At 38.4% G+C, this 19,099-nt stretch overlaps 1 protein-coding gene across 1 annotated transcript; it reads left to right on the top strand.

Moving 5' to 3' along the window:
* The first annotated feature begins 9,804 nt into the window (after positions 1-9,804).
* Positions 9,805-17,543, top strand: HTH (Glucose-methanol-choline (GMC) oxidoreductase family protein). The gene is made up of 6 exons (XM_077354483.1): positions 9,805-10,126; positions 11,083-11,431; positions 14,579-14,889; positions 15,679-16,055; positions 16,166-16,734; positions 17,320-17,543. Exons 1-6 carry the CDS (start codon positions 10,057-10,059, stop codon positions 17,372-17,374), a joined length of 1,731 nt encoding a protein of 576 aa, XP_077210598.1. The 5' UTR covers positions 9,805-10,056; the 3' UTR covers positions 17,375-17,543.
* Positions 17,544-19,099: the final 1,556 nt, after the last annotated feature.

The raw sequence follows: 19,099 nt of genomic DNA, 5'->3' as shown, positions 1-19,099 counted from the left end.
TATTTGCAAAATATAGTAGGGGTAAATATTGAAAAGTTGGTAAAAAAAGAGAGAGAAGTGTTTCTAGTCTGCCGACTAGAGATCATTCTCTAGTCCGGCGACCAAAAACACTTGGGTCCCACATTTTTTGTGGTGATCTAAAGCATTCATTTGATAGGCCCCATCATAGATAGGGTGTCCACAAAAAATCAGTTTCATAGGATCATCTTAACCCAGCCATTTGTGGAGCTAAAAAATGGATAGATTTGTGCCGATTTATAGCCGTCCATTTTAAGCTCCACAAATCACAGGGTTGGGATGATCTTATGGAGCTGATTTTTTGTGGACACCCTCTCTATGTCATGACCCATCAAATGAATGCTTTGCATCACCCAAATAAGGTGGGACCCATTTTTTTGGTCGCCGGACTAGAGAATGATCTCTAGGCGGCAGACTAGAAACACTTTTCTCAAAAAAAAAAGCATTTAATACATTTAAAATGTGTTTTAAACATGAGGAATGATAGATACAAGGGAGCCATTGTAGAAAGAGCCGCAAAAGGGCTCTTGATTGGATCCACGTCATCAAATGTAATTGATTTTAATTTTTTCAATTGATTTTAAAATGTAACTGAAAATGACGTGGATCCAATGAAAGGCCATTTTGCAGCTCTTTATGCAAGGGCTCCCTTGTATCTATCATTGCTCTTTAAACATTTTCCTTAGAAGGGAGACTTTTGTCGCAAAAAGTTTTAAATGAAGTATTAATCGGCAAACCTACAAGGTTTTTGGTTTTGTTTGAAAAAAATGTTGTTTAAAACGAAGTTTTGCTAACTATGGCGGTGACTCTATATGTTGTCCTGGTGAGATGTCACTAGTGTAATTCATTAATATAGTACTGACCAATAGCTTATGATCATCCAAATATGGTGCTGCCAATGGCAATGGACCCGATTACCATGGACTAGACCGATGTTATTAAAATAGAAACATCGCAAATTTACCAAAGGTTTTTTCACCGTTTAATCTTTATTTGTTTCTATATTCGGAGTCTTAAATTTTGCTTTTGAAATGATAAAACATATAGAATGAATTTTTTCCACCCCTTCCCCCATTGACTGGATTGGTTATGGCCAACCATATTCATGGACCAGATCACACTACACATGGCAGTGGGGTCCATGTTGATGAATTTTAGTGGAGTGTTTTTTGGCAATTTTCCTTGTTTTATTGGTAGTTGTGTGTGTGAAGTGCACTATGTTTCAAAATGTACTGTGGGCCCACCCATCGGGTGTAATCCAAACCGTTCATTTGTTGGGCCAACACGTGCATAGGCTGTACCTAGGATCATCCTAAACCCACTGATCTGTAGAGGGACTGCACATTATTGAAATCCTTCACGGATCGGAGGGTTAGGATCATCCTATGGAGATAATTTTCAGGATACAACCTATTTACATTGTGCCCCAACAAATGAACGGTTTGGATCATCCTATGAAGTGACACCCGCAATACTAAAAAATAATAGACTTCAAGCGCACACACACAATATAAAAACGCCTTTTATTGAACGGGGAGGCCGTGTATTTTATTTAAGACCAACCTTTTAATTTTTATTTTTTTTGGGTAGGTTACCAACCTTTTAATGTGAAGGATAGTTTGTTAGGTGTGATAATTAAATGGGTGTCGATATCATTTAAGGATACGGTGTGGTCAGCGAGTATTAATTCATGGCAATGTACGAAGCCGCACCTTTAAGAAATGTGATCATGTTCTCAATAAATGGGGATACGATTACCAAACCTTTGTTTTTTTTTTGCTCTTTCTATCTTTGGAAAAATACACTTAGACCCTGACTTAACTCCTAATGTTTAGAAAGTTTCAAGTAGACCCACGTTGTTTCAATTTGTGTAAGGTCACGTCTACATATTGAAGGGTTAGGATGATCCTATGAAGCTGATTTTTTGGGCACACCCTATCTATATCAGGGCCCATCAAATGAACGTTTTGGATCATCCAAACAATATGGGCCCACTGTGTTTTTTGTAGTGTTTGGATTTAGGTATGGGTTTTCGAGGGGTGTACGGGGTCGAGGGGTGTACGGGGGTCTTCATTAGCATCGATAGTGTTTCAAAGGAGGCGGCCTACCTTATACAAATTGAAACCACAGCAGGTCTACTTGTAACTTTTTAAACATTAGGGGTTAAGTTGGATGTGTCAGAAACCACAGGAGGTCTAAGTGTATTTTTCCCTTCAATTTTAAAGACAATTCAATGGAATGAAGAGCTCCAGTGAACGGTCAGGATTGTCTATTGCACCCTTGCAGGGCCAACCATGTACATTACTATTATTCTGCCGCGTGTACGGATGGATCAGCCTGATCAGTTCGTAGATCATAAATATATATGTGGGGACCGCAGGGGTGGCACCATTAATTTCAATCCACCTGTCCAATCAATCCCAAATCTGACGGTCGTCGTTAATTTCCAGCTTTTATCTGGCACTAGTCATTTCCTTATCCCTACTCCGGTCTTTGTAGATCCTTCCATTGCACTCTAGAAATATCATAAATGGGATTTGCTAGGGGCCATCTGCGAAATGCCTCCTGTTATGGTCCCTAGCAAACTCCTAAATAAATAGAAGGAAAATGATATTTCCACACGCACGAAAATATAAAATGTAAAATTAAAAGAACAATAATTACAATTATTGAGATTGACCAATGGGGGTGCCCTTCAAAATGATTTTTTTTTTCAAGGGTGTCCTTCAGTTTATCATTCCTTGTATAATAGAGGAGGAAGTCCAAACTGAAGGGAGCCCTTGAAAAAAAAAGAGGTGAAAGGTCTCTCCTGTTGGCTACACATCACCATCATGCATTAATAACGGCTGAAAGCTCAAACATGAAGGTGATGTACAGCCAATGGGGCAGCCCTTTCACCTCTTTTTTGCAATAGAGATATATAAAGAAGATTATAAATGAATGTATAGGCCTCAGCTAGTAAAATGGAAGCCCTTTTGATTAAAATTAAAACAAGGGGCATGAATATGGTCTTGAATAACTTAATCAAATTACTCCTAAATTAGAAATAAATTTTTAAAAACATTTCCCGCGATTTCTCATGGTCACTTAGCCCAATCAATACAACACCAAAGGAGAGTCCTGTTGGTGGTGGTCTCATCCGTGATAGTTTTAGCAGAGATGGAATTTATTTTAAGACTCAATTCTATAGGGTATTATTGCTTTTTTACTTTTATAAATTAAGCTGCAGTTTAAAAGTATTTTTCATTTTATTAAAATCTCAAACTATATAAGTTTGTTCTTCTTCCATGTGGACCACGACCACCACCAACAAGAAGAAGACGGAAGACCAAGTGGTCATGGTCTGGTCAGCATATTAATGAAATGCCAATTAAGGAGGCAGACCAATTGATATGGGTAGTTCAAGAGGATGTTCTCAATCGAACTTTGGAGCATGTGCCCTAATGCTCTGTATGGTTGCCAGGTTTTTTTTGTTCCCGAGAGTTATGTGGGAGAAAAAAAATACCCTGGGAGATAGGTGGGAAAAAAAGTCCTAGAAGTATCCTGGTAAAATAAAAATCCCACGTTTGGTTATGTGGGAGAAAAAAATACCCTGGGAGATATGGTGGGAAAAAAAAAACCTTTGTTTGGTTGCTTGAACTGTTGGGTAGAAAAAAATTCTTCTCAAGCTTATTTTTGGTTCCTGAGTTTATTTTTGTTCCTAGGGTTATCTTGGGATGGGATGAAAAGGCAATCATTACAAAAGTGGGATTAAAAAATTCACCCCACAAGTAATCATTACAAGAGTGGGATTAAAATAAACCTAGTGCTAAAAGGCAACCAAACATGGGATGGGACCAAAATTTAACTTACTCTCCCACAAAACTCCCAGGTTAATTTTTGAAAATTCAAGTTGAAATTGAGTTGGGTTGGCGTGAATTAAAATTACCTTTTATTTAAATCTCATTCCAAGCTTAATCCCATATCTCAAATGGAAGGCACATTGTGTTGCAACCATAGTTAACAAAATGCCGTTTAAAACGTCAATTTTTTTTTTAAAGACACATCATTTATTGTTATGCCGTTTAATACTCCGTTTAAAACTTTTACAATAGAAAAACTCTGTTTTTTTGAGGAAAATGTTTAAAGTGCGTTTTAAACGTATTAAATGCATTTTGAGTAACTTTTCAATTTTACCCCCATGACAAAATTTTAACGGTGATGATATTTTCACTCCCCCTGCAGTACTTGCATCACCCCCTTGCAACGTGATTTGACATAAAGTTGCTCACTTTTCACGTCAAATTAGGTTATAAGGGGGTGTGCACGTAATGCAGGGGGGGTGAAAATATCATCTCCCAATTTTAATTGTGTTTTTTTGTGTTTCCGTTTGTTTCACACAGTGTTTTTTTAACCAATGCCTTATTAAACTCGAATTTTTCCCGACCCCCCTCCCTTTTTTTTGCGGAATCGCATTTTGCGAACTACGGTTGTAGGTTGTAGCTATGAGATTGAGAATTTAAAAAAACCAAGAAATCTAATATATCAGAAGGTTAGAATAATATTTATGGTGCAGATTTTTGTGTATCGATTCTAACTATGGAGGGAAATGAACGATATAGATCACCCAAATAAGTAGCCTCCGAGATTTTTAGGGGTGCAACTTGGGTCATGCTCAACCCGAACCCGATGGTTTCAACTCGATTTTGGCTCGGGTTGGGTTGGTTTTTCCCAACAACCCGATTTAATCTTTGGTTTGGGTTATGGTTGAGACTTGAGAGGCCTTTGGCAACCCGACCTACGCGCACAGTATACAAAATCTCAGTAGTCCCTCTGAGGTATGGGGATACTGAGTTACAAACATTTTCGGCATCAAGGGGCCCGACTACCCTTAAATTAGTCAGTTACACCCTGTCATTTTGTCTTATCTGTATGCCTAAACTGTAACATTAATTCGAATGGGACACATGCAGAAGAAACATAAACATGGGGGTGATTTATGGGTGGCAATACCAGCTCACTTTCACCAAAGTAGTCTCTTTCCAATTTGCTTTTCCCATTTTGCTTCCCCGTGGCAATGCCTAGATTTATGGTTGGCAATACCAGCTCACTTTCACCAAAGAAGCCCCTTTTCATTCTGCCTTTTACCATTTTGCTTCCTAGACTACTATATTGTTGTTAATTGGAGGGCCTCTATGTGTCCTCTTAGGACTCATCAGAATGATCCCAACTGTTAGATCAGAAATTAAATTAAAGGGTTCCCTCTCTCTCTCTCTCTCTCTCTCTCTCTCTCTCTACAACAGGAAATTTCTAGATTTTCTATACACCAATGGCAGCAACTATGTCCATGGAATTAAATGGCCAAATTTTATCTACCTTCTGCTCGTGAAAAAATTCTACATTCTCCAATTCCAGGTATAAACACCTACCACCTTTGCATGTGCTCTATCTAAAACTACAACTTGCCAAAAATATAAAAACAAAAGCTTGCCTGTCTTTTCCTCCTGATTCAATGCCTCTACCACAAATTAAAGCCATGTTTGGAAACTATGAAAAATTATTTCATGGAATATTTGTGGGCAAATGGCCATGTTTGGCCACATGAGAAAATATTCCATGGAATATTTGTGGCGAGATGGAGACACTGGAGAGGGTGTGAGTAATGGGAGCATGAGACACCGGTTTAGTTACCATAGCCCTAGTCTTTAAGTCTCAAGATCCCGAGACAACAACCGGTGAAGGTACTATATAAAAGCCTTCAATCCCAACATGGATTGGCACTAATGCTAATGGGGACCATCGATCAAGAAGTACTTTGGAGACTTCAATTCTAATTATGTAGAGGAAAATTATTGTACGCTCGAGTGTACCAAACTTTGGAGACTTCAATTCTAATTATGTAGAGGAAAATGATTGTACGCTCGAGTGTACCAAGCTTATGGTACGCTCGGGTGCCCAATCTCATGGGTCTCACTTTTTTTGTGGTGATCCAAAGCATTCATTTGCAAGGCCTTATCATAGATAGGGTGTGTACCAAAAATCAGCTCCATTGAATTATCCTAACCCCTCTAAAAGTGGAGGGCAAAAATGGACAGATTTGTGGTATGTCCATTTTGCCCTCCACAAATGAATGGATTAGGAGGATCCTATGGAGCTGATTTTTGGTACACACCCCATCTATGTAAGGAGGGCCTTTCAAATGAATGCTTTGGATCGTCCTAACAAAGTGAGCCCACATGTAATTGGGCACTCGAGCGTACAATAAGCTTGGTACGCTCGACCGTACAATCCTTTTCCTCAATTATGTATTTTCTCTTCATTAGATTTTAGAGATTTTTTTTTCATTAGATTTTACCATGGTCATTGAACTGAGCCTCAGCTAAACATTTGATTTTTGTACGAGTTAAGAAAAGGACAACCCCACCCCCTATTTTTAGTAATGGCACCACTTTTTATTTACACTTTTCGATTCGCTCTTGATGGCAATGGCCATCGAAAACGTATTTAATGAAATGGGGAATGCCATTATAAAAAAGGGAGTGTGAATATCATTTCCCTGATGTTACAGGCTTCCAATTTCTGGTGAGACTTCGAAAACACTGCCTAGGGCTACCAGATATATTGTTTAAAGCAAATAGTCATTACTATTCACTGAAATCTGATTGTCATTTTGAAAGCTTTGTAGTGAAGTATGCTTTTAATACAACGTGGGTCATTCGAATACAACGTGGGTCATTCGAATCTGCATTAAGTTCTGTCCTTTCCCTTGAGACACAAATTAACTCTGAAAATAAACAACTTTAGTGTTGAGAAGTTGCTCCAATTTTTGGTACTTTCATTGATCCATGGTTTTCAGGAAAGGCACTCCTATATAATACAGGGATTTGCCAGGCAATTCCGGGGAATGCCACTTAGCATACAACAGCCATACAGGTTCACTTTTTACCAGATCTTGTCTTATTCATTTAATTCATCTGTTGTTCTTCCAAAAGTGAACCGGGCTTTCTGCGAAACGCACCTTTCTTCTTCTCTCTTTTCTATTACAGGAAAACACATTTCTCATTAGGATTCATTTCATAGAAGAGTGGCAAAGTTTACGGCCAAAATATATGTTTCTAGTTAAACTTTGGAAAATCACCGGGAACTACCTTGATGTAGGATTGGAGTGCCATCTTTGGCGTTGGAACCGTGGCATGACCTTCTATTGAACTTTGCCGACCGATCTTAGATTGAACGCTTATACCGCTGGGCAGCTTGTACAAAAAGAGTTCGGATGTTTATCCTGAACATAAGAAGGAAGAAGACGAAGGCTGCTATGATACTAACTAATAACTTTATTTACTTGAATATAATGCGGAACTTACCTCCGGCCATGGCAATTAGAGTTGAAGATCATGAATTCCCTCAAACCTTTAAAATCACGAACTCTGCTGCGCTACGAACAAGGAGAGAGATCTTCAAATCTTAAGAAGACCTGAAGGCTTGATCTTCCAGGCCCAATTTTTCCTCACATTAGGGGCCCTCTTTAAGATTGAACTTCAACTATAACGTATGTAAAGCAAAGTAATGTATTTGTTTCTGTGTGTGTCGTTTCATTCTCCCCAAATAGAAGAATTAATATACAAAGATTTACAAAATTAACATCATACAATCCCTTGCTACAGGAATGATATCTTTGGACTTTAGGCAAGTGTAAATTACACTTTCCTAATATACAAGACCATGGCTAATATAGCATCAGTGCACCAACTCACACTTTCCAATCTACAATTGTGCAACGTGTAATTCCTTATCTTTTGGGATGCCCAACACAAAGTTGCTAATAACGTATGAGAGTGTTCCATCAAACAAAACCCATATTTATAGAGTTTTGATCACATGTATATTGGTGTTTTAGAGTTTCAAAACACTTGGAGATTTTTCTCTCGTCACTCCTTTGTGAATAGAACTGTTGTGGATAAAGGGAATAGAAAACCAATGTTTTCTCTTTATGTGGGTACCATTTTATTCTTATTTTATTTACTTAATCAACATATTCTTCCATGATTAACACTCGGAACCTTGGAAGATCAAGCACAAGAGTCCACCCACCCAACATCCAAGCAAACCTCTTTGTACTCTGCACTTTTTCTCTCTCTCTCTCTCTCTCTCTCTCTCTCTCTCTTTTCATGTATTTCCATATGCTATGTAATAATACCTTATATAACTGATTGCCTTACTTAAGTTTCTCTCATTCTGTCTCCTAGTTCAAGTAAAAATAGATCCACACTTTCCAGAACCGTCCAACTCTCTCTCTATCTCTCTCTTATTATTGATTAGGGTGCGACCTCCTCCTTGGAAGTTGGAATACAATTAGCTGGGCCATTAAGGCCTAGTGGATTTCCCTTTCGTGAAAGATACGTTACATTCCTTGATAGGCTTTAGTTTGGATGTGCAAATCCTTAAAAATCATGCATATCATCCAAGAGCTTGGCATCCAATATTGTAAGTGAAAAAGTTCGTCATTGAATAGAGGGAGCAAGGCCTATCAAATCAATTCTGAACTTCTGATCATTCAGAGGTGGGACCGTGGGTGTGCTCATTGTATTTATGTATTATAATGAGGGCATGCCCTTCACAAGCATCCTTATCTATTGAATGAAAATGATCAGAGCCGTTCATCTTTTTGGTCCCACCGTAGGTAGGCCGTGCCCCCAAAACATAAGCCATTGGACGATCCTAAATTCTTAATCCTTCAATTTGTGGGTCTTATTTTAGATAGACACAGTACAGAAAAGATCTACAAATTGAAGGTTTAGAATCATTCTACGGCCTCTCTCTCTCTCTTTCTTTTTTGGTTCGACAAGAAATGAATGGCTTAGATCATCTATTCATGTGGGACCAACTAGCTGCACCATATAAAACCTATCAGATTACCATAATCTAAAGTTGAATCACTTTTTTTTATTACTGCCTAATTGAATAACAGTAGATCCGGACAATTCATCATGGAGCCTCATTGTTGGTGGGCCACATCCTAAAAGAAACACTCATAGGACAGTACCAGCCGTTGGATTCGAGGACTTTTTCAAGATTCCTATCCGGACGTTATGATCATTCAATCGGTGTAATTCTCAAGTTATGCCCAATCCATGGACAGATCCATTAGATGAACGGTTTAGATCTCATACATTTCCCAACTTTTAGAAGATTAGAGTTACCATTAGATTTGACACGTGCGACCGTATAGTCGAGTATTTCTCCAAAAAGTATTGTACGGCTGCTTCATACGATGATCCAAACCGTTCATTTATTGAGTGCCCCAAATATAATTCATTGAATGATCCTAACCCTCCGAATTATAGGACATGCACATTATGGAAACCTCTATGGATAGAAGGGTTAGGATCATCCCATGGAAATGATTCTAGGGCACAACCATTTATGTTGTGGCCCAACAAATGAACGGTTTGGATCAGGTGTCCAATGCTTCTGTTATTTCTTTTTTATCTTTGAATTTAACAGGGCAGTGATAAATCCACTCCCCAAATGGATAAATCGACTCCAATGTGTCTATCTCTCTCCTCTTTCTCTCTCTAACCTAGAGGAGAGAGAAAGACACATGGGGAGTCGATTTATCAATTTGGGGAATCGATCTATCCCTCCCCTTAAAAACGCAATACAACCAAGTTGTACAGAATTAAAGTTCAGAACTTCAGATCACAGAAGTAGTTAAACTGCAAGAGGGGAATTGATATTTCCACCACCTTGCATGAAACACAATATAATAATAAGACCAGCAAATCGTACTGTCTCATTTTCCAATTCTCTATCCGTGTGAGAGCTGTACTGTGACCAAAAGAAGAGTTTCTCAGTATACATATTTGTATATTGGATCCATCACTGGTTCCTAATTCCTACCAAGCATTCATGGCCTTCATAAATGATTTTACCAGTTCTTTTATACTTTTTCTTTAATACTGTGAGGTTGATTTACCGGTTTTTCTACACCCCACCTCCTTATATTCAGGCCCTTGACCCTCTGTGGAGACAAGCAACTCGTGAAAAAGGTTGTATTCCATGGCTTTGAAGATGGAAAATATTTTCCTCAAGATCCTTCTCTGTCTCAGCATACTGAGTTCATCCCAAGGTTCTTGTTTTCTCTTTATTTTTTTTTATTCTTTTTTCATGGATTCTACAGTTAACCTAAATGGGTTCTTTGTTTTTTTCTTAGTTTTTTGTCTTTTGTTTTCTTTTCATGGATAGAAGAGGAAAATTTTATTTTTCCTATGTTTTTGTTTATGTGGGGTTTTCTCTTTTGCCCTATAGTGTTTCTGTTATATCAATCACATTAAGGGGGAAAAGGTAAACAGAGGGGAAATTGAAAAGTGCTATTTCTTAAACTCGAATATAGATTCATCAGATTCTCTGATTGGTGACATTTGGGAAGTTTGAAAAATAGAAAAATTAAAAATAATATTCTTGATTGTGGGAGACTAACTTCTGAAGTTTGTGTTTTTGTTTCTAAATATGGTTTTTGTTTATTTATTTTTTCAATTTTTCCCTTTTTTTATCTCATTGATGTTAGAGTGAGATTAGATTAATATAAGAATAATGGAAATGGGTTTCAAGTGCTTGTTGTTTTCCCCACTTCCTCTTTATTATAAGATTATATCAGTTAAAATTTAAGATAAATATTCAAAATGATAAAAAAAAATCTTACTGGTTCTTTTTTTCCCATGTTCTTCCTCCATTGCCCTTTTTAGTTCTTTTCTTTTCTTTTTTGTTTTTGGTCAGAAGAAATTTTTTGAAAGACTCTTTTTCATGGAAAGTGAAAAGAAAAGGTGTGAGAAAACAAAATCTTTGAAGGAGACTGATAGTTATAGCCTTCTTGTTTTGATAGATACACCCATTTCTTTGTTTCCCTGCCTCTGTCTAAAAACAGAGGGGATGTTTCTATCAAAACAAGATGAAGAATACATCAACTTTATAAAAACCTGAAATGGGTCTTCTTCATTTCCTTTTTCCCTTCGTCAAAACACCCTTAGTTCATAAAAATTATATCTTTTCTTTGATTATATAACACCCTTTTCCATGCAAATGCAGGGGCCAGTTTCTCCAATTTCAACTACCCATTTCTTAAAAAAGCAAGCTCTTTTGGTGATGAAGGAGGATCTTTTGATTATATAATAGTGGGAGGTGGAACAGCTGGGTGCCCTTTAGCAGCCACCTTATCTCAAAATTTCAGTGTTTTAGTGTTAGAGAGAGGTGGGTCTCCTTATGGAAACCTAAACATATCTTATATGCAAAACTTCCATATATCTTTGACGGATACTGCTCCAAATTCACCTTCACAAGCCTTCATTTCTACCGACGGAGTCATAAATACAAGAGCTAGGGTTTTGGGGGGTGCCACCAGCATAAATGCTGGCTTCTATTCCAGAGCCAGCCCAAGGTATGCTCCTTTTCTTTTCTTTATTTATTTCATTTTTTATGTTGGTAAATGATATTTCCACCCTTCCATTTTGTGCATTTCCACCCTTCCATTTTGTGCATTTCCACCCGTATCATTTGTATTTTTCTAAAACTGGCTGCATTTTCACCCCTTTTGTTTGTCCTTCTTTTCCCACTCTCTTTCAAAGTAAGATGGGCTTAAAACAAATTTGTCTCATTTCTAAGCAGTTTCACTCTATATTAGAGTGTTTTCTACTTCTTATAGGCAATGAACTAGATCAGAATCAGATCATGAATTAGTAACTGCATTCAATAATTTGAAAAAGTCTTAATTGTTTCGAACTATTGATTTTTTTAATGGGATATGTGTGGGGGAGGCCCCTGGTTCAAGTCTAGAGTGGCCCAGCTAAGGTAAAAAATGTGTGTAAAATTTTATTTTACATCCATTTTACATGGAAAACAGAGCTCACAAGAAAAGGACAAACAAAAGATGGTAGAAATGCTTAGAAAGGTTGTGGGGAAATGATATTTTGACCATATTTTTTTGTATTTTACTGAATCTAGGAAAAAAAACAAAAGGTTATTTAGGAAAAGACAAACAATAGAGGGTGGAAATAATCATTTCTTCATCTGCTAACTTAGTGAATTATGAATTGATTTATAGCCAAGGGAATGCTCCATGTAAGTATTTTGGCTATCTTTCTCTTCATTGGTGAACTTTCATAGCCTCCTAGTATTCATAGAGGGTCCTTGTTGTGTACACGTGGGTCCCATCGGTATGCCACCAAGACACGCCCGTGTCATTGAACCTCCTAACAGTCCCCAAGGCTGTTAGGAAGACACGTTTGTGTCAGGGTTGCACTGACAGCCCTCTTTATCTGAGGAACTGCAGGACTGTAAATTTTATTGGTGAGGAAGTGGAACTGCAAGAATGTAAATTTTTATGACAAAAAATTATCCAAATCATTTGAGAAATAACAAATGTATCCTTTGATAATCCTGACACAAGCGTGTCTTCACGTTGTTCCCATACATTGCTGACAAAATTCTGACAAAATAGCTTATTGGCACAAATGAGGATAACTTGTTCGGACAACCCGAACGCTAGTCTGTCTTCTTGGATATCGTTATCCTTCTTCTTCTTTTTTAATGGTAGATATATGTGATTTTATTATAGGGTGTAAGCCCTTATAGTCCCTTATTTTTCAAAAAGTATTGTATGGACCACATCATAGGATGATCCAAACTGTCCATGTGATGGAACACAACGTAAATAGGTTGTTCTCCGAAAATCATTTCCATAGGATGATCCTAGCCCTCCGATCTATAGAGGTTTCCATAATATGCAGTTCCTCTACGCTCTGTTCACTTGTTTTCTAGCTGCAGGAAAATAAAAGAAAGGAAAAGAAAGTATGCAGGCAAAGTGGTTTTCTCAGGAAAGTAATTTTCTCATCCTTTTGGTTAGAAAATTTAGAGGGAAAATGCAAGAAAGTTGGTTTTCCACGTCATTATTTATATTTTCCACCTGTGTAATTCCGCTTTCCCGAGAAAACGAGTGAACAGCGGGAAAATATCAAATCACAAGAAAATTTGGCTTGCTTTCTTCTCCTTTCCTTTCTCAAGAAGGCAAGTGAACAGAGCCCTATGGACTATAGAAATGATTTTTTGTTCATAACCTGGTTATTTACATTGTGGCCTATCACATGGACAGTTTGGATCATCCAATAGTGTGGTCTGTACAGTAATTTTTTTAAAATAAGGAAGATTTGCCCTTCACTCTTTTCCCCTCCTTTTATTTTCCTGCCCTACACCCAAAAGAAGATTTGCTAGGGACCATTGCAGAAGGCATTTTGCGGACAGTTTGTTGCATGAGTGGGCAGCCACATAGCCACAGTTTTTGTCGTATTAAATTATTTATCTCAGTTGGCTGCTCTCTCATGCAACACCGGCCCGCGAAAATCCTTGTGTGATGGATCCATAGCAAATCCCTAAATAAATAACCCACATCATGCAAGTAGTGTGGCGAGTGACAACCTCCTAGCATGTGAAATATTTAATAGGTCAATTAATTTATGGAAATGATATATTAATCCCTCATTTTTACTTGGGACAGCCTCCTCTAGTGTATTTATGACTACTCTTACACTAGAGGGGCTTTCCGATTAGGATAGACATGGATTTTACCAGCTAAAACATTGATTTTACAATCTTGGATTATATAATCTAGGTTTTAGCTTAGGCCCTGTTTGTTTCAGATTGTGTGAGGGCCAATTGTGAACCCCCAACTAGCTGATTATTGGCTCAAATTTACATTTAATTTTGAGCCAATAATCAGATGAGGTTTATGTTTAACTTATAAAATCTAAGGCCCTATTCATTTGAGATTGTGACAAGCGATTGTAAGCCCTAGATTGATTATTGGACTTAAAAGTTAAAAGTAGGTTTAAATTTGAGTCCAATAATTGGTTTAGGGGTCACAATCAGTTGGCACAATCTCAAACGAACAAGACCTAAGTTTTAGCTTGTAAAATCCTAGATTCTTTACTCTGTGAAATGAAAATGATAACCCTTTTCAACCCCTTCCCATATGTGGAGATTGTCACGTAATTCTCATGATGGGGACAAGAAGACTACCATGGATACATACTTTTCGAAGGTCTAGCTGGTTTTGGATTTTGAGAATTGATTTGGAGTCCAAAACAAACTGATTATTGGACTCGACATTGCCTTAATTTTGAGCTCAATAACCAGCTTTGGACTTTGGGATTTGCAGACAAGGATTTATAATTCAGGATTGTAAAATCCTGGATTCTACTCGCTAAAACCTTGATTTTACCATCTTAGATTGTATAAGATTATAAAATGTAGAGTTTAGCTTATAAAATCTAGGTTTTAGCTTGTAAAATAGAAGAATTTACAATCTTGGATTAAATCATCCATGTATCCAAAGTTCAAACAGCCCAAAAGGTGATTATTTTGGTACACATTGCACATGCATGTATCATAAGAGTGTTTAATGAAGAAAGGAGAGCCATTATCAAAACGAGGGATACAGATGTCATTACGTTTTTCATCTACTAAACGCACATACACTGAAAATTACGTATATGCACTAATGTTGAGTATTTTGGTGGGGCTTGGGTTGCAGTTTCATCGCGAAAGCCGGTTGGAATAGTGAGTTAGTGAACGAGTCATATCCATGGGTGGAGAAACAAATCGTTCATTGGCCCGAGCTCACACCTTGGCAATCGGCTTTCAAGGATGGCCTTCTTGAGGCCGGAATCTTACCCTTTAATGGATACACATATGATCATTTATATGGGACGAAGGTCGGAGGAACGATATTCGATAAGGACGGCCACCGACACACCGCCGCTGATCTCCTCGCCGCTGGGAACCCTAAAAACCTTAGGGTTTTGTTACATGCCACAGTGCAAAGGATCATGTTTGACACTAGAGGTAAAATTGAGAATGATCAAGTTTATAAAATTACACTGAATGTTCGGTGTATATGCTATTCTATCATCATCTAATCTTGATAAATGGTTGAAGATGAATTGAGCCCATGAACTTGTTGTGGTACTGATGCCTTTTGGGTGGCCCCCAGGTGGCCTATTTTACTTACCAACACAAGTGTGTTCATGGTCTTCAGTGGCGTATACACCAAAACACTCCTTGTTACTGGGGATCCTGTCACCAATTTTTGTTCGGTTCCACTTTAGGTCCCTAAATCGGTCTCCATAGCAGGCTTAGCAGCACTCGAAAGAATATACTGGGTCACAGTGTAAATCACAGGTGATAAAGATGGCTAGGCCAACCGCCCATGCACAAGATCTTTTGACCAAATTATGGTTCGAGTTGCAGCAATTTGGGTTCTAGCAAGCCAAAGGTCAGTCCCATTTGATCTATACTTTCCACCAGGCCGGATTAATGGGCCTGATACCTTTGTAGAAGCCTGTGGGCCTGCCTCTTTGATCAACCCAAGGTGACCATTCTGCTATACACCGTGATCCAGTAGACAGAGATTGTTTTGGCAAGGTCCCATCACACACAATTTAATCAGCAAGACCATACATAAAGATGGCTACGCCCACCCCCCACAAGATCTTTGGGCCCTCTTAGTGGGCCTGATATCTTCATAGGCGTATGTGGGCCTGCCTCTATGATCAACTAAACGTGTCAAGGTGATATATCCACTATACACCGTGATCCAGTTAATAAGTCTAGCGTGCGCTCCTGGTGGTGCAGGGCCGAAGCCGAAGGCCATCGGAGTTATTTTCAAGGACGAGAAAGGGAACCAACACCAAGCAGTGGTAGCAAATGGGGAGGTGATAGTGTCGGCAGGTGCGATCGCGAGTCCACAACTATTGTTGTTGAGCGGCATTGGGCCGAAAGCCGAGCTAAAGAAGAAGAAGATCCAAGTGGTACTCCGTAACGAGTTCGTCGGAAAAGGGATGTCGGATAATCCCTGTAATTCAATCTTCATACCAACTAAGAGACCCGTGGAACAATCCTTAATCCAGATCGTAGGGATTACAAAGGTGGGATCTTTTATCGAAGCGAGTAGCGGATTCGGCCAATCGTCCGATAGCATCCAAAGAAACCATGGGATTATGTCAGCAGAGGTTTGCTCACAATAACTCTAATTAATTCTCTCTTCAACTTTTTCATATGCTCAGGGATTAGGATCTCACATATAAGATAATTAATCCTTAATTTGTCTAAAACCAAACAGATTGGGCAGCTCTCTACTCTTCCCCCCAAGCGAAGAACCCCACAAGCCATTCGAGCCTACATCGAAAGCAAGCGAGACCTACCCCATGAGGCTTTTATGGGTGGATTCATACTAGAGAAGATCGCCGGCCCATTCTCGACCGGCCACCTCAGCTTGATCACTACTGACATGGCCGATAATCCGTCCGTCACCTTCAACTACTTCTCCCACCCCGATGATCTAAGAAGGTGCGTCCTCGGCATCCGTACGATCGAAAAGATCGTACGGTCGAAACACATCGTGGACCTTACAGATGACACTACTTATTCCATGGAAATTCTCCTCAACATGAGTGTTAAGGCTAATGTGAACTTGATACCAAAGCACACCAATGACACTGCATCTCTAGAGCAATTTTGCAAGGACACTGTGGTCACTATTTGGCATTACCACGGGGGATGCCATGTCGGAACGGTGGTGGATTCCGATTATCGACTCATCGGAGCCGACGGAATCCGAGTCATCGATAGCTCGACTTTTGTAAACTCACCGGGAACAAATCCTCAGGCCACTGTTATGATGATGGGGAGGTAAGAACATAGTTATATTCTTCTTGTTTTTCTTTAGGCCCAGATGCCCACTTTGGATTGCCTGAATTCTCTTAGCACAACCATATTTTGATATTTTCTAAACAAGGCCTTTGTTTCTTCATTAGTAGAATAAATGCCTACTTAAAGATAACAATATGGAGGGAACTTTATTTTCCATAAATTTTTTTTTACCTATATCCAAAGAACCCCTAAGACTAAATTTTTAGAAAATTTTGAAAAGGAAAAATATTTCTAAATTTATGCTTTATTACCCACAATAAAAGATGACTTAGACTGACCCTATTCAATTTTTACTTAGAAGGGGACTTCAATTTATGATGATATCCTGCTAAATTAACCGTAATCATATCATTTCCCTCTAAATTGTAGAAATAAAAAAAAATCCTAAGAAATGTTTTTTCTTGAAATCCAAACAGGACCCAAGTGTTACACACCAGATGGATGGTATAGATCAACCATCAGACATGATATGATGCAAATGAAGTGCACCATATCATCCCTACATTGATATTGTGTACTCTAATGTATGCTTTATATTTTTTTTCTTTCTCTGACGTGATGCAGATATATGGGGGTTAAAATGGTGAGAGAGAGGTTGGGAAGAGAAAGTGGGGTCTAAAGCCAACATGGAGAAGCAATTACTGTGCAGTGGAAATATCATTTGTTTTTTTGTTTTGTAATTTTAATGAGGACATATCTATGGAAAAACTAATGGAGAATAAACTCCATTATATTGTAGTGCATTCTTGTTCAATAAATCTATTAAAATCTTATATTTCTACTTAAAATGGCCATTTTATCTACTTTTTCCACGTGATACTGACATTTTTTTTCCGGAAGGCTCCATTTCTTTCGACGTAAAAATGGACCGTAAAATTTGTTTTATGTTGTAGAAATGAACATTAAACAAATTTAACGTCCATTTTTACGTTGAAAAGAACGGAACCGAATTGAAAAATTTTCCCAATGAAAATGTAAAACTTCCAGACCTGAGAATTTTGTTTCCATGGAATAGTATTTTCTTTCATCTCATGCATAGCATGAGGCCACCATTTTATACCTATGTTTTGATAGGGTGTGGCACACCATTTTACACCCACCAGCATGGGTGGGGCTAAGGTTGCAACTTGGGTCAGGCTTTAACTGACCCCAAAATAACATGGTTCAGCCTTAGAAATCATGTGTCTTGGTTGGGTCGGGTTTCCTAATTGGGCCGGGTTTCGTGTTCAAAAACCCCACCCAATCTCGGGTTGGGTCGGGTTTAAAGGGGAAAAAACTGAAACCCAAAAGTCGACCAGGCTTGATAAAGGCCCACTAAAATAAAATAATCCTTGTACTATATATAAAGCGAGAATCATGGGTTATTTTCTTCCTCACTTTAGCATAAATCCCAGCTATATCCCGTTTGTATTCTCCCTGCCCTCTGAGATAAAGCTTTATGAAATTTTCCGCTTCGTTTAGGGTATTTTTGCCATTTCGGCGACAAATACAACAAAACGACAAAACTGGCTATGATATTTTCCCGCAAGCGTCCAAATTTCACTCCCCTCATTAACGCTTTTTGATGTCAAAATAATATATATATAAAAGTTTTAATGAGAATGCCCACACTATTGTTTGTAATTACAGAAGAACTACCCACCGACGAAAAAAAGGTATGGGCATTCTTGTCTTTTTATTGAGACGAACCTAACGTAAGAAGAGGGGTACTAGAAGAATCGATGGGGCCCACAACATTAAATGTTCACGGACGCCCACGATCCACTTCTTTCAAAATTACGGATATCAACGATAAATGATATCGCCACTCCCTTTTTTTAATCATCATGCTCTTCCTTTTTTTTCTTTTCTTTTTTTTCTTTTTTTTTTGGGGGAGGTAAATGGGGTTAGGCAAGACCCCAACCAGATATCATATAAAACACAAAAGGATTACAATGAAAGAGCTACAAAAGAGCCAGAACGAAGGGAACACACTCCCTTGAAAATACATTGAAGAGAAGCAGAAAAATAATTAAAGGGGCTTAATATCAAGAGAGCTTCTAATCCAGGGGAAGATCCTGAAAACATCAATATCTAATATATATTTTTCAGAGAAATCTTCAATGCAGATGGAGAAAAGATCCTTTGGAAGGCTTTGCTTGGGGATGTCTTTTCCTTTGATCGGGCAGTCATGCTTGGAGAGGAAATCAGCACCTCTATTCACTTCTCTCCATGTATGGGATATGATCCAGTTCTGAAAAGATCCTAGTTCAGATTTTATCTGGTGCAGTATGTGTTTTTTCTTCCAAATGCAGGGAATGAGGCCTCTAACGGTGTTAACTGCAAGGATGGAATCAGACTCGAT

Source organism: Tasmannia lanceolata, unplaced genomic scaffold, assembly GCF_043159265.1.
Source record: "Tasmannia lanceolata isolate RefF3 unplaced genomic scaffold, GAP_Taslan_0.1 ptg000015l, whole genome shotgun sequence".
Lineage (NCBI taxonomy): Eukaryota > Viridiplantae > Streptophyta > Magnoliopsida > Canellales > Winteraceae > Tasmannia > Tasmannia lanceolata.
Note: the sequence above shows the minus strand (reverse complement) of the source record. Positions and strands in the feature narration are given on the sequence as shown.

Coding starts and splice junctions, on each gene's coding strand:
- HTH (XM_077354483.1), top strand. CDS start 10,057: ATGGCTTTGAAGATGGAAAATATTTTCCTCAAGATCCTTCTCTGTCTC. Junction 10,127..11,082: donor CATACTGAGTTCATCCCAAG/GTTCTTGTTTTC, acceptor ATGCAAATGCAG/GGGCCAGTTTCTCCAATTTC. Junction 14,890..15,678: donor GATCATGTTTGACACTAGAG/GTAAAATTGAGA, acceptor CTGGTGGTGCAG/GGCCGAAGCCGAAGGCCATC.